The sequence below is a fragment of the Camellia sinensis genome, chromosome 6 (assembly GCF_055761805.1).
Source record: "Camellia sinensis isolate YWXY chromosome 6, ASM5576180v1, whole genome shotgun sequence".
NCBI lineage: Eukaryota > Viridiplantae > Streptophyta > Magnoliopsida > Ericales > Theaceae > Camellia > Camellia sinensis.
The window spans coordinates 146538688-146555678 of NC_138966.1; the positions used below are offsets into that span (position 1 = coordinate 146538688).

The 16991-nt window shown below is 47.0% G+C and overlaps 2 protein-coding genes across 2 annotated transcripts in view; both read right to left on the reverse strand.

Annotated features, from left to right (window-relative positions):
• The window catches only part of LOC114315999 (uncharacterized), a 257057-nt gene that overhangs the window by 221941 nt on the left and 18125 nt on the right, over positions 1-16991 (reverse strand). The window lies entirely within an intron of this gene.
• Positions 5376-6119, reverse strand: LOC145792538 (uncharacterized). Its single transcript, XM_082873207.1, has 2 exons — positions 6000-6119; positions 5376-5660 (listed from the first exon to the last, which is right to left on the reverse strand). The coding sequence occupies exons 1-2, from the start codon at positions 6117-6119 to the stop codon at positions 5376-5378; spliced, it is 405 nt and encodes a 134-aa protein (XP_082729333.1).

Here is a 16991-nt window from a genome sequence, read left to right on the forward strand (position 1 = left end):
ATGCTTAACATGTGGCTAGATGCTTATGTGTTAAACTGTTTTGAATGCCTGTGGGTGAAGGTTGGATTGTTTGAGTTGGAAAAACTCGTTGAAATCCGTATTTTAGCCTACTTGCGAGTAGCAAATTCCAAAGCGTTTTCCAAATGAACGGATATGCAATGTTTCTTTCCAAATTAGGCAATCTAGTCTATACTTGTTTGCTGTGCGCATAACATAGTAATTCTAGGCTAACAATTGGTTTAAGAACACATAAAGTTTTCAAAAACGGATATCACGGTTAGTAGAGGCCGGTCTTCGGACCGGGCGAAAGGGGGTGCTCATAGCTGACCTTCCCCGATCGTACCCAAGCTCCCGAGCCGAGACAACTCCGGTAATGACGGACATGTGGCCTTCGGCACCGAGTCAGGGTTTCCTAAATTTCCCCATTTTAAAAATATTTAGGTGGCGACTCTGTATCTGGCAAAGCAGTCCATGTTTGGCACTACTTTTTCAAAAATCTGTTTCTCAAAACGATTTGCCAGATTTGGACCCTTTGGTTCAGATTAAGAACCGTGACACAAATCGAGTCCGAACTGTAGCGAGGCCCCCTACGCGGGCGCTGTTACAGTTTCTGGCGACTCTGCTGGGGAATTTGGACGAGCTTGACTCGAACTCGTGATATCCTGTTTTGACTTCATTTATGTGTTTCTTTGCATTGCATGTGCATTGGTGCGCCTAGGAACACAGTGTTTGCCATCTGCCATTCCTGAACGGTTTGCCGGAGGCTTGTCTTGTCAAGGCATGTCCATAAGGCTGACCGGCTATGGGCTCTGACAGTATGGGAACACAAACCCCGGTTTTTACCGGGGCACCCCTTTTGACCATTCGACCTAGTGCATATTCGGATCCATAGTGACCATTCCAAGTTAGGACAGGTTGCTTACCCAATTATAGGTTGTTTGAAACCGCTGCGTGCGTAGTGAAACCCTAGCTCCTGACAAAATAGGACAGGGAAACCCTACCCCAACATAGGGGTGATTGAGCTCTCTTTACTTGCTATGTGCTTTTAGAATGTATCTCTACAGGAACGCATATATCAGTTTGTGAGTTTGAGTATCGGGCCCGAGGGCACTAGAATCAGTATTGTTGAGAATCATTTATCAGGAATCAGTTATCCGCGGGTATCAGATTCAGTATTTTGGGAACAGAAATTTGGGAACAGTGATCAGCAGTTGGGTACAGTTGTGTGGCCACACCCGTGTTTGATCAGTTTGGGCTGAAATGCTGTCTGTTTTTCCTTTCAGTTCAGAGAGTGGCAGAGTTGATACAGAACAGCCAGTGTCCCCCCCCTTGCTGAGGCAGGATTTATGGCGGCACAAAGTTCAGAAGAAATTGTGGTTATGGCAACTGCATCGGAGCAGGGAACCGCTCTGCAGAATGAGGCTAGCATCAGTATGTCATATCCGCCCAGGTCGCCCGTTGTGCACCCAGTCTGGGCTCCCCAGTTATACCAGGCTCGTGAGCCCACCACCTTCGAATTGATGGGGGGCGATCTCCAAAGGTCTGTGGCAGACCTCGCCTATGGAATGTCGGCTTCACCGCCAGCGGCGCCGTACGCCGGGAATTTCGTGCCACAGGAGCCCCCGCTACTGGGGCGGATTGTGATAGAGCTCAGCCAGCCGGAGGTGGCTTCCGGCTATAGCCACGACATGTCAGCACCATCCCAGACCTCGATCAGGCTGAGGCCAGGGGAAAAGATAAGGCTAAGATAGACGTCGATCCTATTGAACAACTGCTGTGGGCAGTCGAGGCTCTGAAGGCCAGAGGGATGAACAAGCAACAAACATCTGCAATAGTGACTAAAGCTGTGGATGATGCTTTCCCCATTCCAACCAAGGGCAGTTCAAGCCAGACAGAAAAGCGGGATGGGCCCCGTCATGCCCAGACAGTTCCTGTAGCTCCCAACCCTGCACCGGGAAAGGTTCAAAAGGCCAAGGCAGCGCCAGCCGATCCTTTCGCCAGCGCATCTGGCAAGAATCCTCAAACTGCAAAGTACCTGCCCCGAGGGCGCAGGGTTTTTCATGACCTCCACATGCCTTTGTCTAGGGCATTGCTAATATTGGCGAAGAATGGGCATCTTAAGCCTTTGGAGCCCCGGCCACTCCCGAAGAATCTCCCCGCCACTCATGATGCTACCTTGTACTGCGCGTACCATCAACAGTCCGGTCACAGTACCGATGGATGTTCCCGCCTTCGTCATGAAGTGCAGGATTTGATTGATAACAAGGTTATCCTACCACCTACCTCAGGCAAGCCCGTCACCACTCAGTTGCTGGATTTCGAGGGCTCGGATACTGCGAGTATGTGAAGTGAACCGCCTGCGGGCAACATTTGGTACATTTTTTATGAAGCGTCTGGCACGCATTTTTGAGCATCGGTAAAACCGAGTTTTTGTAAATCCTGGCTTGGATATCGAGTCAGTCTTTTGTTTTTAGTCTGTCTCTTTGTCTTGAGTCAGTCTTTTTTTTTTGCTTAAGGGTCTGTCTTGTTGTATCGAGTCAGTCCCCGTTGTATATAATACCAGGTGATTCTGGGGTTGTTGTCCCGAATACCATTTTGTTTTATTATTATCTGTTTTTGTTTTGAGTCTGTCTCTACCGAGGGGCCAGTTGCACCAACGAAGCCGATCAAAACAGCTGTTACTGTCTCAACTTCATGCTTGCTTTCAGCATAAGGACCAGAGAATTTGAATGGGCTGACAGTACATCTCGCCTGCTCTTCTGTGTGCCAAACTCATTGCATTAACCTAAGTTTTCCAAAAAAAAAACAAACCCTTTTGAACACTGCGGTGATGAAAACGAAGAGGAAGGAATTCCTCGGGTTTTGTAAAATTTTGATCATTTTGAGAGAAAGAGGGGCGTGCTAAGCCTTTTTATGAATAAAGCCAAGCTTGTCGGCGTGAGTACTGAGAAGGATCCTGGCCTGATCCAGATTGGTTCCACACTATCTTCGGCGCGAGCGATTCGTCGCTTTCTTAAAAACTTTCAAAAGCAAATGTTTTACGCGGCCCTGCGAAGACTTGTGTGGAATCGCTCTCGAGATTGCGCAGCCTAGGATCGCTCTCAGCCTCAAGATTCAACCTGTTTGTTTTCCGAGTTTGAACCCGTTCAGAATGTTCAGAAAGTTCAACGGACAAACGCCATGAAAGGCCCGTGTGGCCAGTTTTGAAGTAGCCCTCGAGCAAGAGGCACCAAGGCCGAATCAGAAGGAGTAGATCTCGCCGGAAGAAGTTCGCAGAGTAACCCTGATGGATTCTCTGCAAATCAGTATAACAGCCGTTCTCCTAGACACAGAGAGGCTTCAATTTCAAGAAACCATTTGGCATGGACTTGCTACACTTTTACCCTTGAGAGGCTCGCTGGGCCGAAAACCCGGAAGGGCGACCCAGGCAAAAGTTAGAGCAAGAGAAAAATGCAAAAAGAGAAAAATACAAAAAATACAAAAAAGAAGAAAAGAAAAGAAAAAGACAAAAAATGCGAAAAAAGAAGAAAAGAAAAGAAATAAAAAAAAAAGAAAAAAAAGAATGAAAAAGAAATAGAAAATGAAAAGAAGCTCGCAAGGTCGAAAACCCGTATTGGGCGCCTTGGCAAAAGTGAGAGCCAAACAAAGTGAAGGTTAAAATACCCGAGAGTACCTTAACCGGAACTACGTAAGGCTTGATTCCCATGTTTGGGATACGTAGGCAACTTCATCATGAAGTCCAGCCCCCAACGCTTTCATAAGCGTCTCAGTCCATGCAATGGTTTCGATTTCATCTCAAAGTCCAATGGCCAACACCCTTCAAGGTGATTGTGTCCATATATGTGTTGTGACCGTCTTCGTCATCGCTGTGTCCAAGAGCTCGACCACCGCCAATGAAGACTGTCTGCAGACTGCTGCGGCACCATCCAAACAAGGGGAAACTTTCCGTTGCCACAAGCCGTCGTGAGACGCCATTCAAACTAGGGGCAACTTTCCGTTGCCTCCCACCCCCTTTAAACCAGGGGCAATTTCTCATTGCCTCCGATCCGAGGTTGCGCATCTCGAGGGGTAAGTTCCATGCTCGTTGAGCATCAGCTGTTTGAAAAATAGTTTTTGAAAATTTTTACTAAGGTTGACTATTTTCTCGAAAACTATTTCATTTTCCAAAACCGGACCATTGTCTTGGACCCAAAAAGGAAAATTTTCAGTGCTTGCTGCCTGACTTGCGTGCTTTTCAAATAAAAAATCGAACAAGTACGTTAATCCGACTCTCGTTTTGATCAAAACCGTTTTAGTAGAAAACAAAAACGAAAGAAATGGTTAAAATGATGAACTAGGGGCACAGTTGAGCCAGGCGTTCTGTCTTTCCCCCATCGTTGACGTACTTGCCAGAAGAGCACTCTGCCCGCCGGAAGAAATAGCTGTGAGCTAACGGCATCAGGCGTGAACCCGCAACTTCCTATTCATCCATTAATCACCCCGGGGAGGGATGCAAAATGAGAGATTGAAGAATAGAGAGGTGTAAGTTGAGAGAAAAGCGAGAAAAAAAGGGTTTTGAGAGAAAATCCGAGCTTGAGAGTCGAGTGATGTGAGAATCACAAATGAGAAAGGGTGGGAAACAATACCCAGATTGAAATTGGCCCCTCGTGATCTGAGGTCCCCCATCTTCGTTTACGCGTCTGTGTGTCGTGTCTTTTTCATTTGACGGTCTCGTCTTTTGTTTTGAGTCTCTCCCGAGCGTGTCTCGTTATGTTTAGGTCGTGTACCTTTATTTGAGTCCTCCCCGCTGTGTTCGGTTGTAGGCTCGATATCCCGGTTTGAAAAACCCTCATTCGATTTCAAAAATCGCTTATGCTCAGAATGCTGTGCCATTCTCTACATTTGAACGTGTCTCGACTCCAACCGGTTCCATCCTTGAGGCCCGTCCTGTCAGATTGGGCTGTTTGTTTGAGAATTGCTGTGTGCAGAATGAATCGAATGCTGTGTTATGGGCTGTATGCAGATTAATCCCCAGTAGAGCAAGGGCTGTGTGTCCAGAATCAGGCAGTGGGTTGCTTGGGTTATTTTGCTGTTGGCTGTTTTAGTTATCTGATTATTACAGTGCAAGTGTTTAATTTTCAGACAACCAATCAATTTCGTTTACATTGAGGTGTAACATGATGAGATGCGATGCAATGCATGAGATGTATAGATGTAAACACTTTTTCAGATAAAAAGTCCGTTTCATTTCATTATCTTTTCAAATGTACAAGTTTTGGAAACAAAATCTGCCTGCGGCAGTACAAGGTAATCTATCTACCAACCAAAAAGAAAAGTACAAGAAAGAAAGAAAAGATAGCAAAATCTGCATCTATGTCGAACACTCCGGGGGGCCGTCAGTCCGTCCTAGTCCTCTTCCTGGACGAGGGTCCAGGAGCATCATCAGCATCGTCGTCAGAGCCCGAGCTAGAACCGTCTCCGGTCTCCTCCTCCGATGACTCTGCCTCCGCCTCTGACTCCTCGCCGTCGTCGTCGTCCGGAACTGGAGCTCGCGAGCTACTCCCGACGTGAGTACGCCCTCCCCTGGTACGGGGAAATATCCTGCCCTCCTCATCTCTCCCCCGAGCAGGGACAGAAGGTCTAGCTGGAGCACCTCCTGCCATGGGAATCTGGAAAGGAGGCTGAAAAAGTACACAAAAAGGGAAATGCATCAGTATACTGTGAACAGTTTAAAGGTGCAGAATGCAGTGTGTGAATACAGTGTATGAATACCGTGAGCAGTTTAACAGTGCAGAATGCAGTGTATGGGTACAGTGTAAGAATGCCGTGAGCAGTTTAACAGTGCAGAATGCAGTGTATGGGTACAGTGTAAGAATGCCGTGGGCAGTTTAACAGTGCAGTGAATGCAGTGTATGCAGTGTATCAGATGCTGCGAGATCAGTGTATCGGGTGTTGTGCCGTGCATCAGATTATGCAAAGCAGTGTATGAATGGTTTGAGGCCAGTGTCAGAAAGACATACCGGTATGCTGTAGAGGGCTAGGAGATCAAATGTCCGCTGGAGCATCCCCATCATCGAGGCATTCATCGCCAACGACTGACGGGTGTACTCAGAAGAAGCCTGCAAAAGTGTCAGATGCATTAGTATTCTGTAGAATACCCGACTGAAATGAAATGACTGTACAGAAATGCAGTAATACATACCGGTGGTAAGTCGGGGACGTCAACGAACTCGTGCCCAGCCGGTGGAGGGGCGAAGGGGATCTGATAGGTCGACCCACCCTGCCCCTGGAAAGTCAGTACAGCAGGCAGGGCGGGCCAGCCAGCTCCTCGTCCTCCCCGCACTCTGCCCCTACCACGGACCCGGGCCCTCCTCGAAGATCCTGCTCCTGCTCCGGCCCCAGCCGCCGATGCCACAGGCCTGGCCCCCTCTGCTCGACGGCCGCTCAAGGGACGCATCAGGTACGTCCGCACGTACTCCTGATAGTCGCCGGTGCCTCGGAAGCCGGCCTCCTCCCAGCCGATGGAGTAATCATCCAGCTGCTCAGTGGTCAGCCCCTCGGTCTCCCTCATCTCTGCAGGAGGGTGAACCAGGACTATCTGCTCAGGTAACCCAAGGGTCTGGCGTAGAAAACGCTCCCCCAGGTACCAAGCCCGACAGACCGGGCCCTCAAGCAAGATCCGGAAACGCGAGGTCTCCTCAGCACCAGGGAACCGACCCCGCATCGCCGACGGCAAGGAAGCCCATGGCCGCCATGTGATCTGAAAGTAACAGACAGTTTGTTATCTACTGTTATTGAAACATGCAGTGGGAAAGCGAAGCTAAACGAACTGAAAATAAAGCATACCTCTGTGGGGGTGATGGTGTCGAAGTATCGGCGGAAGAAGCCGAACGTCTCCTGTGGTCGCCGGGTGCATCTCCCGTCGAAGCGACTCGAGAACGGGACAGCCGGAGGAGGCTCCGCAACTGGTACGGGTGCAAGCCTAGGGAAGTAGGCGTAAACCCACAACTGCAAAACAGATGTCAGTATGACCATCAGATAAAGCAGGATATGTAGAATGAAGCAGAAATGGCAGAGCCGTGTGTTGTGCAGTGTATTGTGTGCAGTGTACAGTGTGAGCAGTGTACAGTCAATGTAAAGCAGAATGTATGTGTGTGCCGTGTGTACAGTATACAACGAGTGTAAAGCAGACTACAGTGTGTGCAGTGTATAGAGTGCAGAGAATATCGGACGGGAATGAAAAAAGCGGAGAAGAAATGTACCTCCCAAGCCCGCCAGTAACCTCCAAGCAGCTGGCCGCTGCCGCGAGAAGCCGAGCTCATATATCCGTACAGGGTGGCCAGAGCAGCGCCACCCCAATCGTAGTGCAAGATATCCCGGACGTCCACCAGTGCGCTGAGAAGGCAGAGAGGCACGGTGTTCGCCCGGTCGGCGAAGATAGTAGTCCCGAACAGGAACATGAGGAAGCCGCGAGCATACCTCTCCACGTCCTCCTCGGTCATCTGAGTCTCCTCCCCCAATGCGGGCTGGACCCGGAACTGTGTCTCGAACCAGGAGTATCGTACGAAGCCTGGACGAGCTAGTGGTGGCGCCTCCCCCAACAGATGGACCTGAGCGGCGGTCCACTCATCCATGTCTGTGTCGAAAGGGATCGGATCCCCCCCTACCCCGATGCCTGTGAGCATCGAGAAGTCATAAGGGGTCATCGTCATGTCCCCCGCAGCAGAAAAGTGGAAAGAATCGGTGGTGTCCCACCACCTCTCCGCCAAAGCGGCGAGAAGAGGCCTGCAAGTGGAGAGCCTAGAGAGCCCTCGGCAGAAGGTGCCGAAGCCCGCTCGGTCCACGATGCGCTGGACCGCATCAGGGAGCTCATCATACCACTCCCGTGCACCAGTATTCCCATACCCGCGAATGGTATGGGAACCCTCCTGCAAACAGAAAATAACAATTGCAAGACAATATTCAACATGCAGTTTTGAAAGGACAGATATGGCATGTATGCAAATTTGTCAGATTCAGGCAAATACCGGGTACCGGTGTGCTTACAGTGAAATACGTGTGTTGTGTCAGCGTGTTTGAGTGTTTCAGAACAGATGTGGCATGTATGCAAATCTAACAGATTCAGACAAATACTGGGTACCAGTGTGTGTGCAGTGAAATACGGTGTGTGCCATGTGTTTGGGTGATTCAGGGCTAGTGCAGTGTGTGTGCATGTGTCAGTCTCAAGCAGATATCAGTTGTATGTATGTTTACAGTCAACTACGGTCTACGGCATATCATATTTCAGCAATTAAAGAATACAGCTAACTATGGCAGTTTTGTATCCTACATTGCAGAAAGTAAAGCAGAAGATAAAGAGTTACCTCGGGAGTGCCGAATGAAAGGTGGGAGGTAGGCTCGCGTAGTAGTAGCTCAGGCGCCGCGTACCTCTCAAAGCTCCGGAACTGGCGTAGGCCGTCTGGGGGCAGAACGTGGATCGCCGGCCGGTAGGTCGCCGGGTCGAACGGGCGCTCGCTCAGTGGTAGGAGCTCGACCCCGGGATCCATCTCGTGGTCCGGGGGAGTCCCGCCACGTGGAATGTCGTCCGCCATGAAGAGAGTGGTGTGAAAATGGCCGGAAAAGGGAAAACCGAGCCGGAATGCGAAGAGTCAACTGAAAAGTCAACTCCCGAGAGGGTCGGAAATGGCCGGGAAGGCCGGAATGTGAAAGGGCACGGAAATGAAGGGGAAAGTGAGGGGAACGAACCCCGAAAAGGCTAGAACGCCAAACGAGACACCGAAACGAGAATGTGATCGATGGAAAACGTCCGAAACGCGAAGGGAAACGCGAATCCGACGACGAAACGGGCGTAGAACGCGAAGAAACGGAGAAACAAGGAAGAGGAGAAGCTCTAGAGAGAGAGAGAAAAGGATTTCGGCGGTCAAGGAATGAGAAAATAGGGCATGAAGCCCTATTTTATAACACCCAAGGTGAAAAGACAAAACTGCCCCGCACCAGCAACTGTTTGCCGGTCGGCAATGTTTTGTGCCGGCCGGCACCTTTTTGTGCCGATGGATTTGTTTTTTGTGCCGATGGCCAGCCGGTGGCCTCCTCTTTCGGCCGGTGGGGTTCCCACAGCCTTGTTTAGGCCATATGAGAAGTTCATGGTCTTCATAGCTCAAGAAAGTGCAAGAAAGTGCATCTCCGACATTCAACCGGCCTCCGTTTTGACCGCGAGCCGTGTCTCCAGTGCGTGGCACTCGAATTCATGCAAGGTGTATCCTTTTTGTATCCTTTTAAATTCAAAAGTTGCCTCATGTGTGTTGCACAAGTTCATCACACTATTTCGGTGCATTACATCGCGCTGTCGTGCGTCACACATTTGCATTGTTATGCACGTGTTACATGCGTTGCAACACGCACCCCTTTGCATTATCGTGCACGTTTCTCATGCATCATCATTGCATTTCCATTCCATGCATTGTCATGCATTCCGGAATACATGCATTGTTGCGCATTTACGACTGTTTACATTCCGTGTGGCGTGCGTGTCACACTGGTCATCGCACTGTTTTGTGCATTTCAAAATTGTTCGCGCTGTTCTGCGCATCGCACTGTTTTGTGCATTTCAAAATTGTTCGCGCTGTTCTGCGCATCGCACTGTTTTGTGCATTTCAAAATTGTTCGCGCTGTTCTGCGCATCGCACTGTTTTGTGCATTTCAAACCTCGCGCTGTTCTCCGCATCGCACTGTTTTGTGCATTTCAAACCTCGCGCTGTCTTGCGCATCGCACTGTTTTGTGCATTTCAAAATTGTTCGCGCTGTTCTGCGCATCGCACTGTTTTGTGCATTTCAAAATTGTTCGCGCTGTTCTGCGCATCGCACTGTTTTGTGTATTTCAAACCTTGCGCTGTTCTGCGCATCGCACTGTTTTGTGCATTTCAAATTTCGCGCTATTTTGCGCATCTCATTGCATTTTGCATGCATTCCATCGCACTGTTTTGTGCATCACATTGTTCGCGCTGTTTTGCGCATCGCACTGTTTTGTGCATGTATCATTCGCGCTGTCTTGCGCATCTTGCTTGTACTTGTTAGTACACTGCGTTGTTTTGAACACAAACCGGCTTCACGTAGCGTGTAAGTCCAACTTTCAAAACCGGCTTCGCGTAGCGTGTAAGTCCAACTTTCAAAACCGGCTTCGCGTAGCGTGCAAGTCCAACTTTCAAAACCGGCTTCGCGTAGCGTGTAAGTCCACTTGTATCATTTTTGCATCTTATGAGACACACGTATCTCATTTGTTTCATTTCGCATTCCGTGTGGCATGCGTGTCACACTTACATTTTGCGCATGGTCTGGCGAGACCTTAAACACGTACGGTCTAGGAGACCTTAAATCCTTGGAAGGTGTAAGACCTTTAGTGTTCGCATTGTCATGCGTCTCGAAAGCCGCGTGTCGTCGCGCATTTCATGCAACATGCATCACTTGCATCATGTGCATCTCAACAAAAAAACAAAAAAACATGCATTGTCATGCATACATTTTGCATTCCGGTCCAGGAGACCTTAAATCCTCTGAAGGTGCAATTCCTTCGGTGTTTGTCGTGCCCGAACGACTTTCGGTGGTCTGGTAAAGCCACCTGCCTATGTTTGCGATGAGTTCCTAGAAGACCAACTGGGACGGTGGAAACTAGAGTTCGAACGGCTTATGCCTAGAACGCAAAGGTTCGGGATTTCCGAGACTAAAGTCTGGTTTAAATACCCAGGGGTTTACCCTTGGCTTGAAATCTGTATGGAAGCCCCATAGGTTGAGGCGGCATGTCTACGCCTCAGTTCTGGATACTGAACCAACCTAGTATATCACCTTGTTGGTAAGATAGGGAAAGTTGCAATCATAGTCATTGCATCATAGTGCATTGTCATGCATTTCCATTGTAGCTTGCATGCATTCATTGCATCACCTTCCGCCTTTGGCTTGCGCCTATCCAGGTTGAGCTTGGTCTGGTATGTGCCCTTACACTTCATGTTAAAACACAGTTCTGTATGTGTATCGCGCCGATTCCACACAGATATGTTGGTTGAGGGTTGCGGCACCTTTTCTGTGTTACACATGGCTCGTACGTGTACATGCCTTTCCTAGGCAAAATTTGGTTTGGCTTGCGTGCCATATCCATTGTATCCATATCCACTCCATTGCATATTTGTAGATATTGTATTGTAGTTTGCATGCATTCATTGCATCACCTTCCGCCTTTGGCTTGCGCCTTTCCAGGTTGAGCTTGGTCTGGTATGTGCCCTTACTTTTCATGTTAAAACACAGTTCTGTATGTGTATCGCGCCGATTCCACGTTGATATGTTGGTTGAGGGTTGCGGCACCTTTTCTGTGTTACACATGGCTCGTATGTATACATGCCTTTCTTAGGCAAGATTTGGTTTGGCCCGCGTGCCATATCCATCCATTACATTGTAGTATAATTTTTGCATCCGGCATTAGGATCGTAGTCTTTTCTCCAGCGGGTCGTTTCCCCACTTATGTCAATTCCACCCAATATTTGTTCTTGCGTCTGTCTACAATACTCGTAGTTCAGTTGACCGTTCTATGGTAGACAGACTTGTTACCTCCATCAATCTATTTGACATAGGTGCGGTTTCGAACCGTTCGTGATTGGATCACGATTCAAATGCTTTGCATGTAGCTTGCATTGTTTCGATTACATTGCATCTTCATTTGCATTATTTATACATTGTTTTGTATATATTGCATTTCGTTTTGCATCCACATTTGCATTGTCATGCATGTTGCTAACAATATTGTACCTGTTAAGTTTGTTTTCTTTGCAGGCACGATATTGTATGTACGGTTCATCTGAAGCTGGTGCAACCAGACGAGCCGCACAGGTATTGTATCTCCCGAGTGAGACGTATTGAGAATTCCATAATTCTCTTACATCCTTTCTGCATTGTAGTGTAGTTTGGTATGCTAGCTTAAAATTGTCGCATGTTTGCTTCGTTACAGCTGTCTTTGCATGATCATGAGTTATGCTCGGCTTCGTGCATTGTCTTGCATTTTGCCCCTGCCTTCGGGCACATACCTTGATTGTCTTGCATGTTTGTCTAAGTCTTCGGCCTTGTCAAAAATGGGTCGTCTCTGGGCTTTGACATTCACTCCCATCATTGTTATGACTTTCGAGTTCTGTCAAAGAGGGGCAACTGTAGACACCCCATTTTTGACCGTCCTCAAGACTTGGACGTCACCGTTTGAACACACGGTGATCTTCCATGATTGTGTTCGTTTGGAGTTCCCGGAGGTCTCGGCTCGCGCGCCTTGCCTCAGGATCCCCGAACTCGACCGTTTAGTGTCTGGTTTTGCACCAAACACTTGCATCTTGCCTTTGAGAGGCAGGGTAGGGCTTGTAGACCATCCCTACCCACCACCGGCAGTGGCTAGATGCCACCGGCTGGTTTTCTCTGCCACCGGCAATATAGTTTGCCGGTCGGCACTCTTTGTTGCCGGTCAGCATTGTTTTGTGCCGGTCGGCACTCTTTTGGGCCAAGATGGCATTTTTTGCCGGCCGATTGCTGTTCATCTGCTTTTGCAGATATTTTTAGACAGCTGTATAGCTTTTGCTCCCCTCCATACACGTGTATGGAGGGATCTCCCTCTTGCAAAGCTTGTCTTGTAAGCTTTACAAGAGGGATATAGAGAGAGCTCTCTCTAAGGGATAGAAAAGAGGCTTTAGACATTTTTGAGAGAGAAAATACAGAAGAGAGCTCTGGTTTTCTAGGGTTAGGGTTAGACATACACAACCTACCTCTCTTTTCCTCTCATTTTGCACACTAGGTGTTTTGTGTCTCACTATTGCACACAAACACCTAGTGTTTCACCTTCCTCTTGGAGCTGAGGTTCTAAAGAGTGTGTTTTGAAGTTTTTGTCTTGGATTCAAGCTCAAGGAGGCCATTGGAGCACCATTGTTGAAGAAGACTACAAGGGTGAGAAACTAGTCCCTTTTTCCCCCTTTTTTGCATTGATTTTCTACTAGTCTTAGAGCTGTTTTTGTGATTATTGTATAACATAAAAAAGTTCTATTTTTAAGCCCTCTTTGTTCTTTATTAAGAGTGTTTTGTTGTTTGAGGGTTGTTGACCACCCTTAGGCCTTGAAAGGCCTCATTTTGAGCCATTTTGCATTAGCTCCGGGATTTTGGTGTTGAGGTCTCTTCACCACTGAAATCTTGAGGGATTTCAGTGGTGAAGATGATGCTTTGAAGTCCCAAGAAGGAGAGGGCCACCCCCTCTCCTTGTTGTCCTTGAAAAGGGCACATTTTGGCCTCTTAAGGAAGCCTATGCTTGAGTGTGTGTTGAGCATGTTTGGTTTGTTTTTCATGCTTATATATCCATAATATAACATGATTTCAAGTTGGTTTTGGAACTCCATGCATGTTTAGCATAGTTGCCATGTAATGCCTTATTTGTGCCTTAACATGTTCTAGGTTGTTAGCCTTTGTTGGAGCATGTTTTAGGCTTGCACTTGTGAAGTTTATGTGCTTATTTTGCCATGTTTTAGCTCTGTCCATAGTTGTTTGGGTTGATCTTTACGTGCATTATATAGCTCCTTTGTATTTAAGCTTGTTGGCCTTGAGTATGTGCATGTGTAGCATGCAATCTTTGCATTGTTTTGATGATTTGGAATCATCCTACATGCTATTTCAGTCCCATTTCCATGCTTGTTTGATTGCCTTGCATGCCTCTTTAATGCTTTGAAAGCATGTGTTGCAATGCTCCATGTTTTGACCATGGTGTATGCCTTTGAATTTGGGCCACTTAGATGCCATCTAATGAGTCCTTTGGCCTTGTTTTAACATGCTAAAAATCTGTTTTTAGTTGTTTAATGCATGCCATGTTTGGTCATGATAAGTGTAGTTCAATGCCTTATTGATTTGCCTTGAATACTAGGACTATTCGTTGCATGTTTTGGCTTGATTTATAACTTGATTTGGCATCATTTTATAACATGACTTTAGGGCTCATGCTGCATGCTAATTTGTCCATGAATGCCTCTTTCAAGTGTGCTTGAATGTTGTTTGATTTGTGCTTAAGTGTTGGTCCTTGCATGCATGTGTGTGTGCATGCCATTTAGCCCTCACTTTTTAGCACTTTGGCTACTGTTTTGGGCCTTATTAGAGCTGCCCAAATCACATATAAGTCCATCTTGACATTGGTTAGCATTACCATATGCATGCTTGTATGCTTGCATAAGTTGGTTGCCATGCCATGTTGCATCCTTAGCTTGCATGCTTAGGTTGCATTGCATCTTGCATGCATTCCTTGTCCCTTGACTTGGGTGATAGGGATTGGGAATTTTGTTTGATTGGTGTGCATACATTTGAAACCAAAGTTGCATACTTGGTTCTTTGGGCCATCATGCATGTAAATGCGTGATTGGTGGTCCGAGAACCGAGGCACATGTCCCTTTGAGTCATCACAATGATAAGAGACATGGTTAGTGCATACATGCCTTGAAATATGCTGCCATGCCTTGTTCTGCCCTCTGTTGCTGTGAGTTGCAGGTTCTGCAGGAATACTCTGCCGACCGGCAGTGTAATGTGCCGACCGGCACCATTTTCTCTGCCGACAGATCCTATTTTGTGCCGATGGCCATATTACATTGCCGGTGGAAGTTTCATTCAGCCGGTGGTGATCCCCTCTGTCCAAGGATGCAGTCCTGAGGCTTTGACAGCCTCCAGAGGAGGAAAGGAAGGAAAACAGAGGCAGCTTGCGCATGGTGGCGCGCTTCCCGAGGCGTTTTCCCGCTTTATTTAATTTATTCAATTTATTGATTAAATTAGTTAATTTGTAATATTAATTAGCTAGTGTAGTTAATTAATTTGTAATATTTATTTGGTCCCTCCGAGTGAGGGCAAATCTGTAATGAGTGTGCGTGAGTGTGTGTATGTCTTCCAACCTCACGTCTTTCTTCCCTTTTATTTACCTGCTTATGATGGTAGATTAGGGCACGTTTAATTTAGCATACCTTATGCTATGCATGTGTGCATCCATGCATTTTGTATTACATGCATTAGGCTCGGTACATCACGCTAACTGCATTCGTACTTCAAATCAAAAAGTGAATCTGTGATAATTGTGCATTTTCACATGACATATTTAGGATAGCCGAGCCTATTCTAGCAACACTTTGCATGTGATGCATTAGCCATTTTTAACATGAACTTGGATCATGCATGTTTGCTAACAAGTTCTCTGTTTTGGCACGGAGTACGATGTAAGTATTTATGCTTTAGCATCTCGCATGTGTGTGAATGTTAATATGACAGCATGCTTAACATGTGGCTAGATGCTTATGTGTTAAACTGTTTTGAATGCCTGTGGGTGAAGGTTGGATTGTTTGAGTTGGAAAAACTCGTTGAAATCCGTATTTTAGCCTACTTGCGAGTAGCAAATTCCAAAGCGTTTTCCAAATGAACGGATATGCAATGTTTCTTTCCAAATTAGGCAATCTAGTCTATACTTGTTTGCTGTGCGCATAACATAGTAATTCTAGGCTAACAATTGGTTTAAGAACACATAAAGTTTTCAAAAACGGATATCACGGTTAGTAGAGGCCGGTCTTCGGACCGGGCGAAAGGGGGTGCTCATAGCTGACCTTCCCCGATCGTACCCAAGCTCCCGAGCCGAGACAACTCCGGTAATGACGGACATGTGGCCTTCGGCACCGAGTCAGGGTTTCCTAAATTTCCCCATTTTAAAAATATTTAGGTGGCGACTCTGTATCTGGCAAAGCAGTCCATGTTTGGCACTACTTTTTCAAAAATCTGTTTCTCAAAACGATTTGCCAGATTTGGACTCTTTGGTTCAGATTAAGAACCGTGACACAAATCGAGTCCGAACTGTAGCGAGGCCCCCTACGCGGGCGCTGTTACAGGTTGGTTTAGTATATTTCTACTGGGCTGTGGCTCACCCTATATGGGGATATCATTTTCAGGTACAGGAAGCATGCCACCTCCAAGGACATAGCTTGGGAGGCTAGAGGCGGACATACTTTTTGTTGTTTTACCTTTTTGATGTATTACATGTAAATTCAAGCCAAGGGCTTAATGTGTATGAGTTAGTACTCTTTTTGTTGTGACCAAGTGTTAACTTGGAAAGCTGTAAGCCCATAGGGCATTTGCTTTTGTTGTTAACATGTAATACTTATGTAATGGAATTCTGATAAATGTAAGAATATGGAACTTTTACATATCAACTCATGTCTTATTTGTTGGGTTTAATGTTATTATTTTGAGGGCGTTACAACTTGGTATCAGAGCGTACCGGGTTCGAATACTTTGGGTACGTGGGAAGTGATTAGGATCACAATGGGTTTGTCTCGCTTGATAGAGACTTAGATGTAGTATCATATGCTATGTGCTTACTTGATAACATGCTTACGTGACTATGTGGGTATGGGATTTAATTTCTAGGATGTTGATTGGATCCTTGGGTTCCTGGGAGTCTTGTTGGAAAAGCACTTGATCAATGCTATTTCTAACCGGAACTCTAGTAACGCCTCGGGACTATCATTATCCGGAAATGAAATTCGTAAGTGCTTATGTGTTTATGTGCTTATGTGGAGTGAATTACAGTTGTCCATGCATTAGGACGTGAGTGTTTAGTTTCGGCACATTTATGAATGTGCTAATGTTCTGTGTTACCTTTATTAGGATGTCAGGACGAGGAAGAGGTGCTAGGCGTGGTAGACCTGCGAGGCAGGAAGTACCGTTACAGGGTGAGATTCCGGCAGTGCAGGAGGGAGTTGGCCAGGCCAATGTGGCCGAGCCAGTGGGTCAGCAGGCTATGGGTTGGCCAGAGAGATAGCAGGAGCTTTGGGTATTCTTAGAGCTGGGAATTAGGCCGCTGAGGCAGGGCCTTCTTTCTTGAAGAGGGAGTTCTTCCGGTCTAATCCGGATGAGTTTATCGGGGATTCGAAGGAGCCACTGAAGGCTGATGAGCGGCTAGAGCAAATGAGTAAGACGTTCGAGAT

Coding starts and splice junctions, on each gene's coding strand:
- LOC145792538 (XM_082873207.1), bottom strand. CDS start 6,119: ATGCATCTGACACTTTTGCAGGCTTCTTCTGAGTACACCCGTCAGTCG. Junction 5,661..5,999: donor TAGCCCTCTACAGCATACCG/GTATGTCTTTCT, acceptor GTACTTTTTCAG/CCTCCTTTCCAGATTCCCAT.